At 46.1% G+C, this 15,115-nt stretch overlaps 1 protein-coding gene across 1 annotated transcript; it reads right to left on the reverse strand.

Moving 5' to 3' along the window:
• Positions 1-5,559: 5,559 nt before the first annotated feature.
• On the reverse strand, positions 5,560-8,847 carry LOC100216929 (BES transcription factor). The gene is given in 2 exon segments (NM_001143314.1): positions 5,560-6,793; positions 8,266-8,847. Coding segments are annotated over 2 exon segments (1,068 nt in total). The 5' UTR covers positions 8,512-8,847; the 3' UTR covers positions 5,560-5,971.
• Between the last annotated feature and the right edge of the window lie 6,268 nt (positions 8,848-15,115).

Here is a 15,115-nt window from a genome sequence, read left to right on the forward strand (position 1 = left end):
CTCTGTCACATCCGGATTTAAGGGATAAAGCTGGGTGCATCTCATATATGCGCCAAAGAAGACAACATATATAATAACAGAGTGTATAGAGATAAATGTCACAATATAATCAAAGTACTTATTACATGGCGAAAGTCTTACAAAATAAAAGATAAATATAAAATGAACTAAAGTACATCCTTGGCGCCATAAAGTCAACTGGGAGACACCACCTAGATCAAGTCAAACTCCTCATTGTGTGGCTCCTCTTGAACCACCTTTTCTTCTCCTATGGGGGTGTGAGACAGCAAGGGTGAGCTCACACATGTTCATCGCTCAACAAGTTATGGAGAATAATGTGCATGAACTCTCCAAAGGTGAAAGTTCATGTGATGTGTAAGGCTGATCAACAATAGGGGTTAAAGCTGAGCATTGCTTTTAATAAGTTGGTCAAATTTTATTAGCAGTTACTAAATATAAGTAAATACCAAACCATAATAAGAATAATAGAACAAAATTAATAAATAATCCCATGCAAATGCAAATGACAAATTGAATTTAAGTTACATAAATTAATCATGTGAGTGTCCGAGTCGCTCATGACCGTGAGCACGGCTAGTATACCAGTTTACACTCTGCAGAGGTTGTACCCTGTACCCACAAGTCGTGTATCCCATGTCGCCAGGGTTTGCAAGGCCCTTAGACACTACCGAGGTGAATGGCTAGGGATCCACTACGAGGCCTTTACAAAGTTCCACTAGCTTCCGAAAACCTGCTACAGTTTATGGGAAGAGCACTTGCAAGAATCCCCGTCTGACCGCCATCGCAGCAAAATCAACCCGAGAACCTCCTTGCATGCAACTCCCCTACTGCCCCTGCCCCTTTCGGGTAAGGTAGTCTCACTAGCTTTCCTAATTAGTTAGCCAAGGGGTCCCATTCCTCCCTTGTGGTGGCACGTTTTCCCGGGTGGTTCTCCATGTTCCCATTAACATAATGATTTTATCATGAACATAAATAACACAACGGAATAATTAGAACATGGATGTAATGAAATATTAACCCAAGACCATATAAAGCAATAGCAAAACTACCCAAGTGATTCAGGGGTGAACAAGGTAAAAAGGATAAACAGACTAGGGTGACCTATTAGGTCCCATCAAAATTAAACCTATGCATGAATAAGTTATATTAAAGAACAGTATTGGGTAATAAATGTGGTCAAGGGCACAACTTGCCTGGCACTTGAGATACTAGGTACCAGGGTGATTCTTCAGATCCTCGTGACCTCGCGCTAGTCATAGCAATACAAACAAACATAGTATAAAGGTGAAATTAACATCACACCAAACATGTAAACAAAATATACAATAAAAATCTACACATTAAAATAAGATCCTAGGAACATGAATCATTAAATTTAGAGTTATAGATTTTAAGTTATGAATTTCTAAATGTTTTATGTATTTGATACAAGATTGATTAAGAGATACATTTTAACATGGTTTTCATGTCAAAACAGTGGTACTAAATGATGAACAATAATATTACAAAATTATAGGAACTGGAATGGACTAAAAAGGATTTAATATGAATTTTCTATGATTTATACAAGTTTCTACCATTATTTTTGTATTAAAAATGAATTTAGAATGAATTTCTCTGATTTTATTTGCTGTCTGGACTGCGCGCAATAATACAAAGAACTGCATGGTGCTATCTAAAAATTTTAGGGCCTCAGTGTAAGGTTCTTTCAACTGCTTGGGACTGCGGGTTGATACTGAGGAAACAGAGGGGCTCTTTTGTAAAGCTGTCGGCCGAAGGGGTATGAAGCGCCAGGGATCGTCCGATTAGAGATCGACGCATAGGATTAGATCCACACATCATGTGAATCGGTACACTACGATAGTCGTCGGATTCCGATCCAATGATCCCGATCTAAAACGACTACCCTTGAATCCTAATCGCCCGATCTCAAATCCATGACCCGTATTCAATCGCGCGAAGGGGTATTTCCTATCTAATCAGGGCCGTTCGGCGGCAGATCAACGGCCAGGCCGCATCTTCCCCAACCTGCCAACCCAGGGCGGCGCCACCGATTCCCCACGGCGGCGCAACTTACCGACGGCTAGCGCCCCAGCAGATGCCCCGATGCCCAAATCCATGACTAACGAGTGCTACGCAATGAGGAGGACAAGGCAACTTGGCAACGTCGACGTACCGGCGATAAAAGTGGTGGAAGGACGACGACCACGGCGCCCTGCGGATCACTGGCGCCCCCAAAACTCCGATGAGAAATTCCTAGAGCTTCAGCTGGCCACCCACCAATTAACCCTCTGCAGAGCTTCCACAGGTCCTAACCAACGCCCAGGTAACTGCGTTGTAGCACGAATCCCGTCGCCGATGAGAAACACCGGTGGCGGGCGGCTCTCCTGTGTTTCTTCCCCCCTATTCTGTGGTCAGTGGTCGCGGCAGGATGGGGAGAGGAGAACAAGGTCCCGGCGCACTGGTATTATACCCCCGGAGCTGGTGTAACAATCTGAGCAAAGATCGAGCTGGCGCGCGGCGATCTTGGTGGCAATCCGGCCATCTCCAACAAACCCGCTACCCATTCGCTGGCCGTGGTGACGGGATGACGGGCGTGCGCGAGGTAGAATGGCTCAAGTCAGCGAGCTCGTACCGTCCGTGAGTGGACACCTGCATGCGCGACCGAGTCCAAGGCGAGTGAATCGACCGGCGAGATCCTCGGCGGAAGAGTTGCGCGGCCCGCCCAGGAGCAGGAGCGCGTGGGGGAGAAAAACGCGCTGACTCGATGGCCCCACATGCCAGCGAAAGACAATCGCGCGCGCCCGCGGGGAGACCGACGAGTGGGCCCCGTACGACCGACCGCTTATTTGGGCCATGCGCGCGGTGAGGAGAGTGAAGGTGGGCCAAGGCAGTGAAGATGGCGGCCCACTGCGCAGTTTCTTTTTTTCCTTTTGTTTTTATTCTTTTTCGTTTTCTTTTATTCCTAATTCATTTGAATTTAAATTTTTGAATTCAACTTAAGTGTAAATTCAAGTACATGTTAACTATGCAATTTGGTCACACCATCATGTGGTGAAGTTATTTAATTTTAATATTATTTTATATTGAATAATATTTCTCTCCTTCCTTCTCTATTTTCAATTCCTTTCATATTTTGTATTTCTATTTTGAATTAAATGTAAACAGAGTTCAAATTTACAGTATATTTAAGTGCTCAAACAAAAACTCCAATTTGTTATATATGGTTTATTTTATTCTATATATCCATTATTTACTTAGTCAAATGAGATATTCCCATATTATCCCCTTTTTTATTTGCAAAAATCCAAATTCCAAGATAAAGTTTACGAATTCACATTTTTAATACATACTCAAAAACATTTATGATGCAATAGATATATATTTATTTTAATTAATTTATTTGTTGATAGATGTTTGATATATGAAAAATACTCATATTGTTTTCTTTCTTTTTAGAAAAATAGTACTTTGAATATAGGATAAGAAGTAGAAGTTACCTCAAAATTAAATATTTATGTAAATAAATGCTTATGGTGCATCATTTAATGATATGCATAATCATTTAGTTGAATAGAAAACTTTTCTATTATTTCCTTTCTAAAATAATTCCTTGTTTAAGAATTCAGTCCTCAAATTTCAACACTCAAGTATAATTTGAGATCACTGACTTTGCTATTTTATTCCTTCATATGTTTATTTTATTATTATTAAATTTTTTTCTTATACAAGCTCCTCTCGGACGCTCCCCGTTGTCTCCACTAACGAGCTTCTGGCCGAAACGTCGCGGGCCTCATTGCCTCTGGTACACGGTGGTGACCGTGACACAAACGCGGTTGTGGGAGGATAAAACAGAGGACGAGCATCATATGGGAGAGTATCAAGAAATAGAGAGAGAATAGTGGAGAGCACCATATGAAAGAAGAGCACCATACAATCCATATGGATATCCATATGGGTATGGAGGAGGGTATGGATAAGTGAAAGATGAATGAGGACCATCGGTGGTAGGAGTGGGAGCATCGATTGTGGTAGGATTTTTATTGGGGGAGGAGAGGATAAGAGTATGCAAACAGAGGATGTGGATTTAGGGAACGAGGATGAGTAGAAACATCCTTCCGATGAGGATGTATGGGAGAAATGACGTCGAAGAAGATCTGCACCACACCGATAGGGTTGACGAGACGTTGTGGAGATTGGTCTTTGATCATGTGAGATTCGGATTGAATGATTGGACTTCACTTTATATCCATATTATAATAGAGAGTGAGAGGCTATAATATGAAGGAACATGAGTGAATTGATGGATAAGAAATGTGAAGGGATCCAAACATCCTCCCCTCTATTTATAGGGCGGATTGTGACTTTTTAACTTTAAAAAGTTAAAACAGTGTGGACCAATCAGAAGGCGACACGTGGCTGCTAGTACCAACCAGTTCTGGTGGCAACTGATCGATTCTCCGATGCAACAGTCGGTACCGATCGAACCAACTAGTCAATAGCCTTATCGTCCAACTAGTCTAAACGATCGTCGTTGGGACTATCCGAATCAGTATCGACTACTGGCCAACCCGTGTCAGCATCTAATATCGAGCCTAGCTTAATAAATCTAGGGTACCTTTGATTAAAAAACAATTGTGCAGCAAAATGTGTATCCAACTCACCACAGAAGCAATCGCATGTTTAGGCTATCTCCAATAGCTTACTTATCCATATCTCTTATTTTAATCTTCACTCTGCAAACAATACGGTCTACAGTGCAATTTGCACGATCTACTTGCCATAGCCACACATTGTTATTACATGCGAAGAATCACCCCTGCAATTTTGCCATGACAAGAAAAACAATGTAATGGAATGCAAGTGACATCCTTATATCCTAAAAACTGAAACCACTTAACTAAACACTTTAGCAAAGGCACGACATAACCAGTGATAGCTTGTTCGGGTGTGACTGCATCGAATGTTATTGGAGAGGATTAAACCCATCCCTAAAGGCTGATTTGGTGATCATGAATGCCCAGATGATCCATGGAGGAATGATACACTTGTTATTTAAATTTAAATAGTAAGGGAATTTTTCCCCATAAATTCCCTCGGAATCTCTGATCACCAAATGAGCTCTAAGTTAAAATTGAAGAGAAGTGGATTTAATTCCCTTAAGGCCTTGTTCGTTTGTATCGGATTGGTGGGTCGGAACGATTCCGAGCCGGATTGCTTCTCTAATTTATATAAACTTTGATTAGGCCTTGTTCGTTTGTATCGGATTGGTGGGTCGGAACGATTCCGAGCCGGATTGCTTCTCTAATTTATATAAACTTTGATTAGTCGGAACGATTCCGGGTACAATCCGATGTAAACGAACAAGGCCTAATCCGATGTAAACGAACAAGGCCTAAGCCGGTTCGATTCAGATGCAATCGAAAGACCTAAATGATCCATACAATGTACACACTTTCGACACAAGTACAACGATAATAGTCATATCAATGACAACAAGACCTAAATGATCCATACAATGTACACACTTTCGACACAAGTACAACGATAATAGTCATATCAATGACAACTGGAGCTAATTTTTACAAGGCCACAGGAATGCCACAGGAATCTCAGCTACTGCTGACAGATGACAAGTTCTGCGACTTGTCTAAAAGGTTCCTGCAAGCACTCTTTTCCCTTGCATTTTTTTCCTTTTCGTTTCTTGAGGGAGACAAAAAAAAAGGATATGAAGAAAAAATGAAATAAATAAGTTAACAATTTGCTTAAGCTAGAATAAAGTTCATATCCTTGAAAGAGGATGGATATCATCTCCAGAGGAGCAGGATAAGGTCTCTGAATCCCTTCCCTCTTTCTACAAACATTGAACTCATAAAGCAGAGGAGCACCGTCCGAATAAAGATGAAAGTAAAAAAAAAAAACAGGTGAAGACTTGTCTCTTGCAGCATGATCAGGAAGGATCTGCACGAGTCTTTGAGCTCCCAAGGGTGAGCTCCAGCTCATGCTCGTCCGAGGCGCACTCCTCGTGTATCCGTTCCCCCTCCCATGCCTTCACGAGACCAGGCGACTCGTTGTTGCCGTTGCTGCTGCTCCCGAAGGCGAAGTCATCTGGGGCACCATCAGCCATCTGGACATCGTGATGGATCGGCGCACCGCCCATTACAGGAGAGCACGTTCCACTCTGCCCAGGGGTGCACATTCTTGAGGTGCTGACGATGGTCTCCTTGAAGATACCAAACGGATTCGGAGCCACAAGGCTGTAAGTTGGAGACGAAGGGCCAGCAGACGAAATCTGGAACCCGGCTAGCCACGCCGGGTCCGGAGCAACCTGGTGCCCAGGGCTCGGCGGCTGGGAGTTGGGAAGAGACGCGTAGTTCGCCCCAGCCCACGGTGGCTGAACACTCGGGTTCTCCCAGTCAGTCTTGATGCGAGGCGTGCGGGTTGGAGAGCTGGATGGAGGCGTCACCGGCGCGCTGATGGAACCGCCGTTGAAGTAGAGGTGGTGAAGCTGCGGGAACTTGGAGGAGGAGGCGAACGAGGAGCTCGACGAGAGGTTCTTTAGCCACGGGATAAGGGAGCTGCCCTCGACGCCTCCCATGAAGTTGCTCCCGCCAAGAGTAATGTGGGAGGAGGACCCAGAGCTTGGGAACGAGGAGGATGCCGCGCTTGGGTTGTATGAGGCTCGCGGACTTGGTTGATATGAAGAGCAGGGGCTTGGTGATGCAGACCTCCCAATTGGATCTGGACGCTCTGTTGCCAGAGGTTTACATCCCTGGATCATGAAAATATTCATTACTTAGCAACAATCGATCAACTGTGCATGTTTTTTTCCATCAAAAAAATGGAGCGCGCTGAGAATTGTTGTAAAGCAAAAGAAAAACTAGAGCAGACATTGAACAAAAAGCATGACAAGTTCAATAAACCACAAGAACATGATAACTGTCCATGAAACCAGTTAATTGCCTGTTCACCTTTTTTGTAAACGAAATGCTACACGGAAGCTAGCAAGTTCAATTCTTTTTTGGAAGATTTGGATGAATCAATTGAAACGCTCTGCAGTTCAAATTCTTAGATGCCAACCTACAAATGCAAATTACTTTCCTCTATATGTAATAAACCAACCAAAACTCCTCCAATTGTCCAACTGGCTGCAACAAAGTGACATAAGTAACACAAAAGCATGTAAAACCAACTTCAAAGCAGTACTAGCTACAGCCGAAGCTAATGTACTCACTACAGCAGATGAGCAGAGTACACCTCACCATTGGCTACTGAAGAACGAGTGAACACAAGTGCTGCATACCGCATACAACAAAGGCAACCAACGAACCAAACCACGGTGTGGAAATTCGAAAGCCTCTGGTTACGAACCAGTTTGGCGCAAGCCTCAAAGGCAAAGTAATGAACTACTGCTTTTGGTTTATCAGAGCAGTGGCAGCATGTGCACATGGCTGGGAAAAAAACATGTTGAGCTATGCTTTGTGCTTTTCTGATAAGCACTGCTTTTTCAGCAGTGGCAGCGTGCAATTTTTACGGAATTGAATCACTACCTAGACTGAACCACCTTCCCTCAGCTGAGGAGGACCAAGAGAAATGTGGTAGCGGACAAAAAAAAATCTTCAGATGAGCTGTTGAAAATTTTCTTTTGGTCATGGCTAGGAAGGAACTACAAAAGCACCATTGGGAAGAAGAAAGCATGGCATCCCCAAAAGAAGTGCCTTCAGCGAATGCCGAAAAGGAAAGCAGCATTTCCCCGTTTGCGGTAAATCAAGCTTCCGTTTCCCTGGCCCGACAACAGACGAGCCTAAAACAGAGCCACCCGCCAAGCATAGCAATGGGTGACCCAAGACGAAAACGGAGCTCAAAGCAAGGAAGGACAGCTCCAAATCCAACGGCATATAGGAGCATCCAAAGATCGGCGGCCCACCGAACCAACGAAACCGCTACATTGCGTCCCGAGTGGCTAAAACGAAGGAGTGCGCTGTCCCCAGCCTCAGTAGTTCTACAGAGACGCTCCAAGTCCCAACAAAAGCGAAGATGAGTCTCCTGCTAGATTTGTGTAATTCTAACCGAAACCACCAAGCACGACTACTGGCGCTGCAAAAGTCTACGGAGCAATCAAAGCGAAAGCAAGCTTCTTTTTGAAAGCGCGGAGCAGGAACGGGATCGAAGCTAAGCTAAGCCGTCGAGAGGCCTGAGGCAGGGGGGGGAGGGGGGGGGGGGGGATGGATCGGCGGCGGGTACCTTGCGGTAGGTGGTGCCGTCGGGCTCGACGGTCCAGCCGGCCTCGTTGCAGAGCGCCTTGAGCACCTCGTTGTTGTCGCAGTGCTTGGGCAGGTTGTAGTTGCCGTAGGCCCTGAGGCCGGCGAAGATCTTGGCGGCGATCGCGCGGCGCCGGCGCTCCCTGCGGCGGTTGTTCTCGCGCTCCCTCCACGTGGGCACCCTGGTGCCCCCGATCCCGGCCGCGGCTCCCCCGGCGCCGCTCGTCATCGGCGGCGCGCCGGATCTCGCGGATCTGCTCCCCTCCCCCACGGCTGCAAGCCTGCAACCCCCGCGGTCCCTGTTCCCTTGCGGACGCTGCTCACCTCCTCGCTTGCTTTGATTTGTTTATTATTTGAGGGGGGTGGAATTTGGGGGAAGGAGCAGGAGGAGGAGGAGGAACAAGTAGTGGTCGTCTGAACGCAGCCGCCGCTGCTCTGCTGTGGCTACAGCTACGCTGCTGCTGTGGCTGCCGCTAGGTTGCTCCTCCCTCCTTCCTATTGTAACGCTGGCTGGGGGAGTGAGTGAGGAGCGAGGCTGGCCGTGGCCGAGGCTGGCGGAGCTGTGCTGATGCCTGATGCCAAGCTCCAGGAGTTACCCGGCTCACTCTTTTACCAGCGGCCCCCGGTGGAAGCGCCAAACTACCAGGGGCAGAAGCGGTATTCCCCTCAGCCCGGGCAGGGGAACGGTTAAAAAACGTGAGGGACCAGCTTTTGCAAAGTACGACGTCGCTCCCTGACGCGCGGGGCCCATGCGCCACGGCGGTTTCGTGGTCAAACGGGATGAGTGGTGGTGGGGGGCCTCGACAGCCGCCGTCTCGTCAGAGCGCAATCATCACGCCCAAGCGGGTGGTTCGCGCGAGCCGGACCGGCGGACCGCGGCCGAGCTCACCCGGGGGCCGGGACGGTGGCGTGGCTTTGGCGCGTGCCAGAGGAGGGACCCCGCGCGGCGGGTGAGTGTGGGAAACGGCCTCGGGATCCGCGGCGGGCGGGAGGCCTACGGCACGTTGCTGCTCACGCTCGCCACGTAACGACGCCGCTGTGGCCTGGGGGATACACTCCCAACTCCCAAGCCCTGACTCCAGCGGCGCTGCGCCTGCCGGTGGCCGCTCGGTCGCCTTGTTTGCACCGCATCGTTTGCTCCCGTAGTCCCGTGTCCGTCTTTTGCTCGCGCGTACGTTCGCCCGGCTTTGCCGGGTGTGTTTCCGGGCGTTTCGTGCGTGAATCCGGGGGCCGCGGCGGCAGCGGCCAGCTCGATGATGCATGTGTGTGGTACATTGTCTAGCGTGTGCATCGCGTACTGCTACGAGTATATAAATAAAACTTTCTTCCCGGATTTGCGTTACCAAAAAAAAAAGACACGGTGGCCTCACTCGATAGCTAGCGCTAGCCTTTGACTTTTTGATGGAAGCATCTGCGTCAGCGTGACGGTGAATGTACTCCTCGGATGACGTTTTCTTCTATCTCCATGGTTTTTTAGATATTTGTCTAAGGAAACGATGATTTTTGTGTGCATCACGTTACACTAGTCGATTTAGTGGGTGTTTAATTTTTATGGACTATTTTTAGTTACTATATTTTATTTTATTTTAGTTTCTATTTTTATGGCAAGATTTTTCTCCTGCTACGTAGGTCCTACTCGTTAGTCGTTAATGACGGGTAAAAAGTGTGGCAAGATTATCTTAGCGCGTGAAAAATTGTGGCCCAGAATTTAAACGCCTAACCTTAAACACCTTAGACAAGTGTGGCATAAAATTCTGTGGCAATTTTTGACACCATAGGTATACAACCAAATAGCTTTCTAGAGGAATTTTTGGCAAAAAATTGCGCAATTTTTTTGGCACATAGGTATAGATTCGTCGTTGCATATCTCGCAAAATGCAATGTGTCGCCCGCGGGTGTCTGTGTATACGGCAAAGCTCGGCGTCAAACTTGTCTGCCACTTTGCACACGGTCTTGCATGCCCGCTACTTTGCCACATATATTTTTTTATTTTCAACAACTTTTATTTTAAAATAGCTCCACTTTTAAATTTTTTATGTTTGTTACTGTTTTGTTGCTTAAACGGATTTGGGATTTGGTGCGGCAAAATCACGTTGTCGCATTACATTAGGGCTGAAAAATAAGTTCCAGGCTTGAAAGCCGGCTCGAGCTCACGAGCCTCGAACGAGCCAAGCCTGTTGTTTTAGCTCATTTTCGCAGCGAGCCGAGCCGGCTCGTTCCAGCTCATGAGCCTGTTTTTTAGTCTTTGATGATGAATATATTATAGTTTATAATTTAAATTACTCATAATATTGAATGACGATTCTATATTTTAAATTTATATAATGTTAATTCACTAAATAATGCAATAATAAGTATTAGGATATGGCTCGTGAGCCGAGCCTCTTTCTCCAGCTCGCGGAATGGACGAGCCGAGCCAAGCTTTTCCCATCCCTATATTACATGTACACAACATGAAACAGACAAAAGTTTGATGGTCAGCTTATGTCTGAGCCAATGGATATAGGCTTATTTCCGAGTGTATGCAGCGTCCATTAGAGCAGACCATCAAACATAAGTTTATGTTCGACGGCTTAGAACCTTATCGTCGGAAGTTACTGAATATATGGAACGGCATTGTGGAGGAAATAAATGAAGAGAAAGTTGACTGTTGCCGGGAGTGCATTGTGGAAAAACTAAATGACGAGGAAGCTGACTCATGCCGTTAAAAATAAAGTCTAAACTATCGGAATAAAGTCTAATCCATCGAAAATAATATATGCCCGACAACATAAGGCTTATTTCTGACATTAAAAATATATCGACGTATCAACGCCTGCTACGTTAGGTGGTGATTGTTACGTGATAAACCTTGTCGTACAAATGTACTCCGTCAGTTCCAAAATATAGAGCTCTTTTGGAACAAAGGAAAATTTTCTGAATCCTACACTTTTTCTGTGTTTTTAACTAATTCCTATGAAATTCCTATAAAATTCATGTGTTCCTTTCTAGCCCTCTTTTTCCATCAGAATAATGATAAATGTAGATACACATATACATGTTAATTAATAAATATATGTTTAATCTAAAATTAATTATATTACCTCTGTTCTTGAATATTTATCGTTATCTAGTTTATTTTTGAACTAAAATGCGATAAATAAAAAAAGAACAGAAGAAGTGTTAGGTGTGGAGAATAATCATGACGTTTAGGAAAAAAATCATTTGTTTCCAAATACGACATTGTATGGAGATAATTTTTATATGAAAATTATATATCTCGGTTAGATATGTAACTTTCTAGTTTTAAGTTTTTTATGACCATTGAGATGCTCGAAAGACTAATATAACGTTTTTAGCGGCATAATAATCGCGTACAAGCATATGTTGATCATAGAAAAACAATGTTTTTCTTATACAATGCCAAATGGAGATATTTTTATATGAACGTTGTAACTCTTAATGGCATCGAAAACTTTATAAACAAAATATGTACCTCTCGGTTGAGGCCATTAAAAATGCTAAAAACAATATAAATTTTAGCAATATATTAATTAATTACGTATGAGGTCTTGCCACATCACAAATATCGTGTGTTTCTTTAATCTTTACGGTGACAAATGAGGAGAGCTTTTGCAACAAAACTATAGCTATCGATGAGATCTACAACTTTTGAGTTAGTTAAAATGTTAAAAATAATAATACAAATTTTATATGATGCATATTAATAGTGTACCACACGACACATAAGTGGTTCATGGGTGAATCAGTACTAGGGGCATTTTAACGTTTTTAACAGACATGCTCTCTCTCCTAAATGCAGAAAAAAGAGTTTTAAATTGATATGAAGCCCTATACATAAATACATATTTTAAGGTGTTCACTAGGATAAAGCAAGTTTTGTAGTGTGTTATCCATAAAATATTTTTTGTGTGCTTAAGACAAAAATCCCTTTTTTTACATTTTGAAATACATATTTTTGTTTATGTATTGGACTGTAACCCGATCATATTTGTTTTGCTAGAACCGGTACGAAATATTTCTCCCTTTTTTGTTTGGTGCCAGCTCGAAGTGTATATATAAGTACCGGCCAGTGTCTTGAAATGGTGTTGATTACTTAATATTATTAGTACCGGTTTGGAGACACATGGTGGTACTAAAGGCACAACCCGCCGCACTTCAACCGCCGTAGTTGTGGCGGTCAATTTGACCGCCGCCAAGTTACACGCGGTGTGACGGTCGAGGCGCCACACCAAACAGGCCTTAAATGTCTTACACGAGAAAGCGCGAAAGTTAAGACGCTGGAGCCGGTACCGGTTCAAAAGCAACCGGTATTGATGTTCTTGGTTGGAAGCCCGGTTCAATACAAGTGGCTCAGTTGGATCTGAATGTTGATGGACTATATTGATTCTATCACGCTAGGTGATGGATAGTTGGCTTGATGCCATGCATGGACCGGAGTTTGGTGAGCGACGACGCGAGGTATAATTGCCGAAGCATGTTCATAGCACCAGGTCGTGAGCTCGACGATTGACTGCCCTGTCTGCGCATGGAAACATCGTTTTCGTGCCGTGGTCCAGTGCTCTCGCTCCGATCCCTTGAGACGCGCCAAGCCATGGAACAATGAACATGGCATGCAATGCCGTTCGTCTCTCTATCTCAGGGTCAGCCGGTCAGGGCACACCAGGGGCCGGCCGGTGGTGGGTCGTCTTGTGAGGATGTGCCGTGACCATTCCTCTTTTTTTTTTCTCTGTTGCTGACTGCTGCCGTCGGCTTCATCTGGTAGGTGAGGTCGTCGCACACAGCAGGCAGCAGGTGAGGAACAGATCACGAGGGGGGATGGAGCGAAAGGGAGGGAGGAGGGAGGACAGGGCGTGCCTCTCTCTACGTACGGTATCGACCTGCTGGGTGTGGCAGCACACTACTCGTGAGTACAGTCGTCACTGTCACACTGTTGCCTTTATATATTCCTAGCCGGTAGCTCATCACGCTTGAAAGACGCATGCATGCATGCATGGCACAGTTAGTTTGCTCTCTGTGTTCGTAATTAATTTGCATTTGCTCTTGCCTGATCAAATCAAAAGCGATCGATAACCTATACACATCAAATGGTTCCGAATGTACGTACGTGCTATGCCCAAAGTATTTTACGATGATATACGGTGCATGCATCGCATACTGTATGCATTATACGGATGGATGGCAATGGCATCGACCACACAATAGCATATCCATGGATCTTTTATAGCTAGGTACCCGCCCGCCCCCAATCAATCATGACCCTGAGATAGTAGTGGTGGCTACCGCAACGCAACAAGGCCAGCAGGCATAGATGGAGCGAGCATGCATGCAGCACATCATCATTTGCACTCCACATGTTGGGCTACTACCTAGAGCGCACATGCAGGGCGGTAGCACCAGCAGCCAGAGGCAGCCACAAAAGGATCTGGTGCCGGTCAAACATACGGGCCAGCAACTGAAACACAAGACATATATGGCAACTGATAATAATATACTAGTGAGCTTGCAAAATGGTGCGTCGACATGACAGTGCATAGCCTGCAATAAGTAATTAAGGTGTGCGTTGCTGGTGCCGGCGCGGCCAGCCACCAAAACTTGCCCGACTACCCCGGCCACTTGTGCTGAGCCAGGAAGAAGCCGATCGACTTGTTGTTCGTGGCTGCCACGCGTTCTGGTCGATCGACCACACATGCCAGCATCTTCTTAATTGTCCTGTCTCTTCTTGTTTGGACACACCATAACACACAGCTTAATCTAGCGTTCGTGGTTGCCCAAAGGGCGTTGGTCGATGGTCGCTAGTTTAAGACGACACTGGACAAGCAGAAATAGTTTTCTGAAGAGCATTTTGTTCCCTCACACCCGACTGCATGCGCTGCTACAGACGACGGCCTAGAGATAACCTCCGTTCCATGAGAGCCCCACCACGTACTAGAATGCACTTCCTCCTCCTCCGGCCGGGTACTGTGCACAGTGTTGACGCTTTTTCGGAGCGCCAATCACTCAAGAAGAACCGGCGGCGGTGCCCTCTGCACAGGGACGGACGGTCCGCGCGCAGGGGCCGGACGGTCCGCGGCCTGGTGCGAGGCGACGGCGCTCTCTGGTCAGGCGCGGACGGTCCGCGGCACAGGGCCGGACGGTCCGCGACCTGGTGCAGGAGCCCGGGTTCCCTGCCTGACGTCCGGACGGTCCGCGCCCTGAGGCCGGACGGTCCGCGCGTGCGCAGGGCGGCGGTAGATCGCCGACGGCGCCTGGATCTCGCTCCCGGGAGGGACCCCGTCGGGGAGGAGAGATCCTAGGAGTTGTCTAGGCTCGGGCAGGCCGACCTAGACTCCTCTAATCGACGTAGAGTCGAGGAGAGGCGGATAATTTGGGGATTGGAATACTAAACTAGGGCTAAACTAGAACTAGACTAGAACTACTCCTAATGCATAAGGTAAAAGCGAGTAATAGACTTGATTTGTTCGATTGTTGGGGGTTTAATCGGCCGTAGCCCTTCATCTATATAAAGAGGGAGGTCTGGATCCGCTTCCAACTGATTTCCGAGTTAATCCCGCGGTTTTAGGTAACAAATCCCGCGAGAAACTAGGAACCCTAACTGACTCTGCGCACGCGCGGACCGTCCGCGCCACCACCGCGGACGGTCCGGACCGCGGACCGTCCGGCCTCCGGGCCGGACCGTCCGCACGGTCATTTTTGGGTTCGAACATATGCCCCCCTGCCTTTTGGTGAAGTTTGACGAACCAAAAGCATATGAACTAAACCTGATGTAAGTCACCGGCTTTTCGATATGGAGATTATTCAATAAAGCACCAATATAAAGGCCGTTTCGGATT

The sequence above is a fragment of the Zea mays genome, chromosome 9 (genome assembly GCF_902167145.1).
Source record: "Zea mays cultivar B73 chromosome 9, Zm-B73-REFERENCE-NAM-5.0, whole genome shotgun sequence".
Classification (NCBI taxonomy): Eukaryota; Viridiplantae; Streptophyta; class Magnoliopsida; order Poales; family Poaceae; genus Zea; species Zea mays.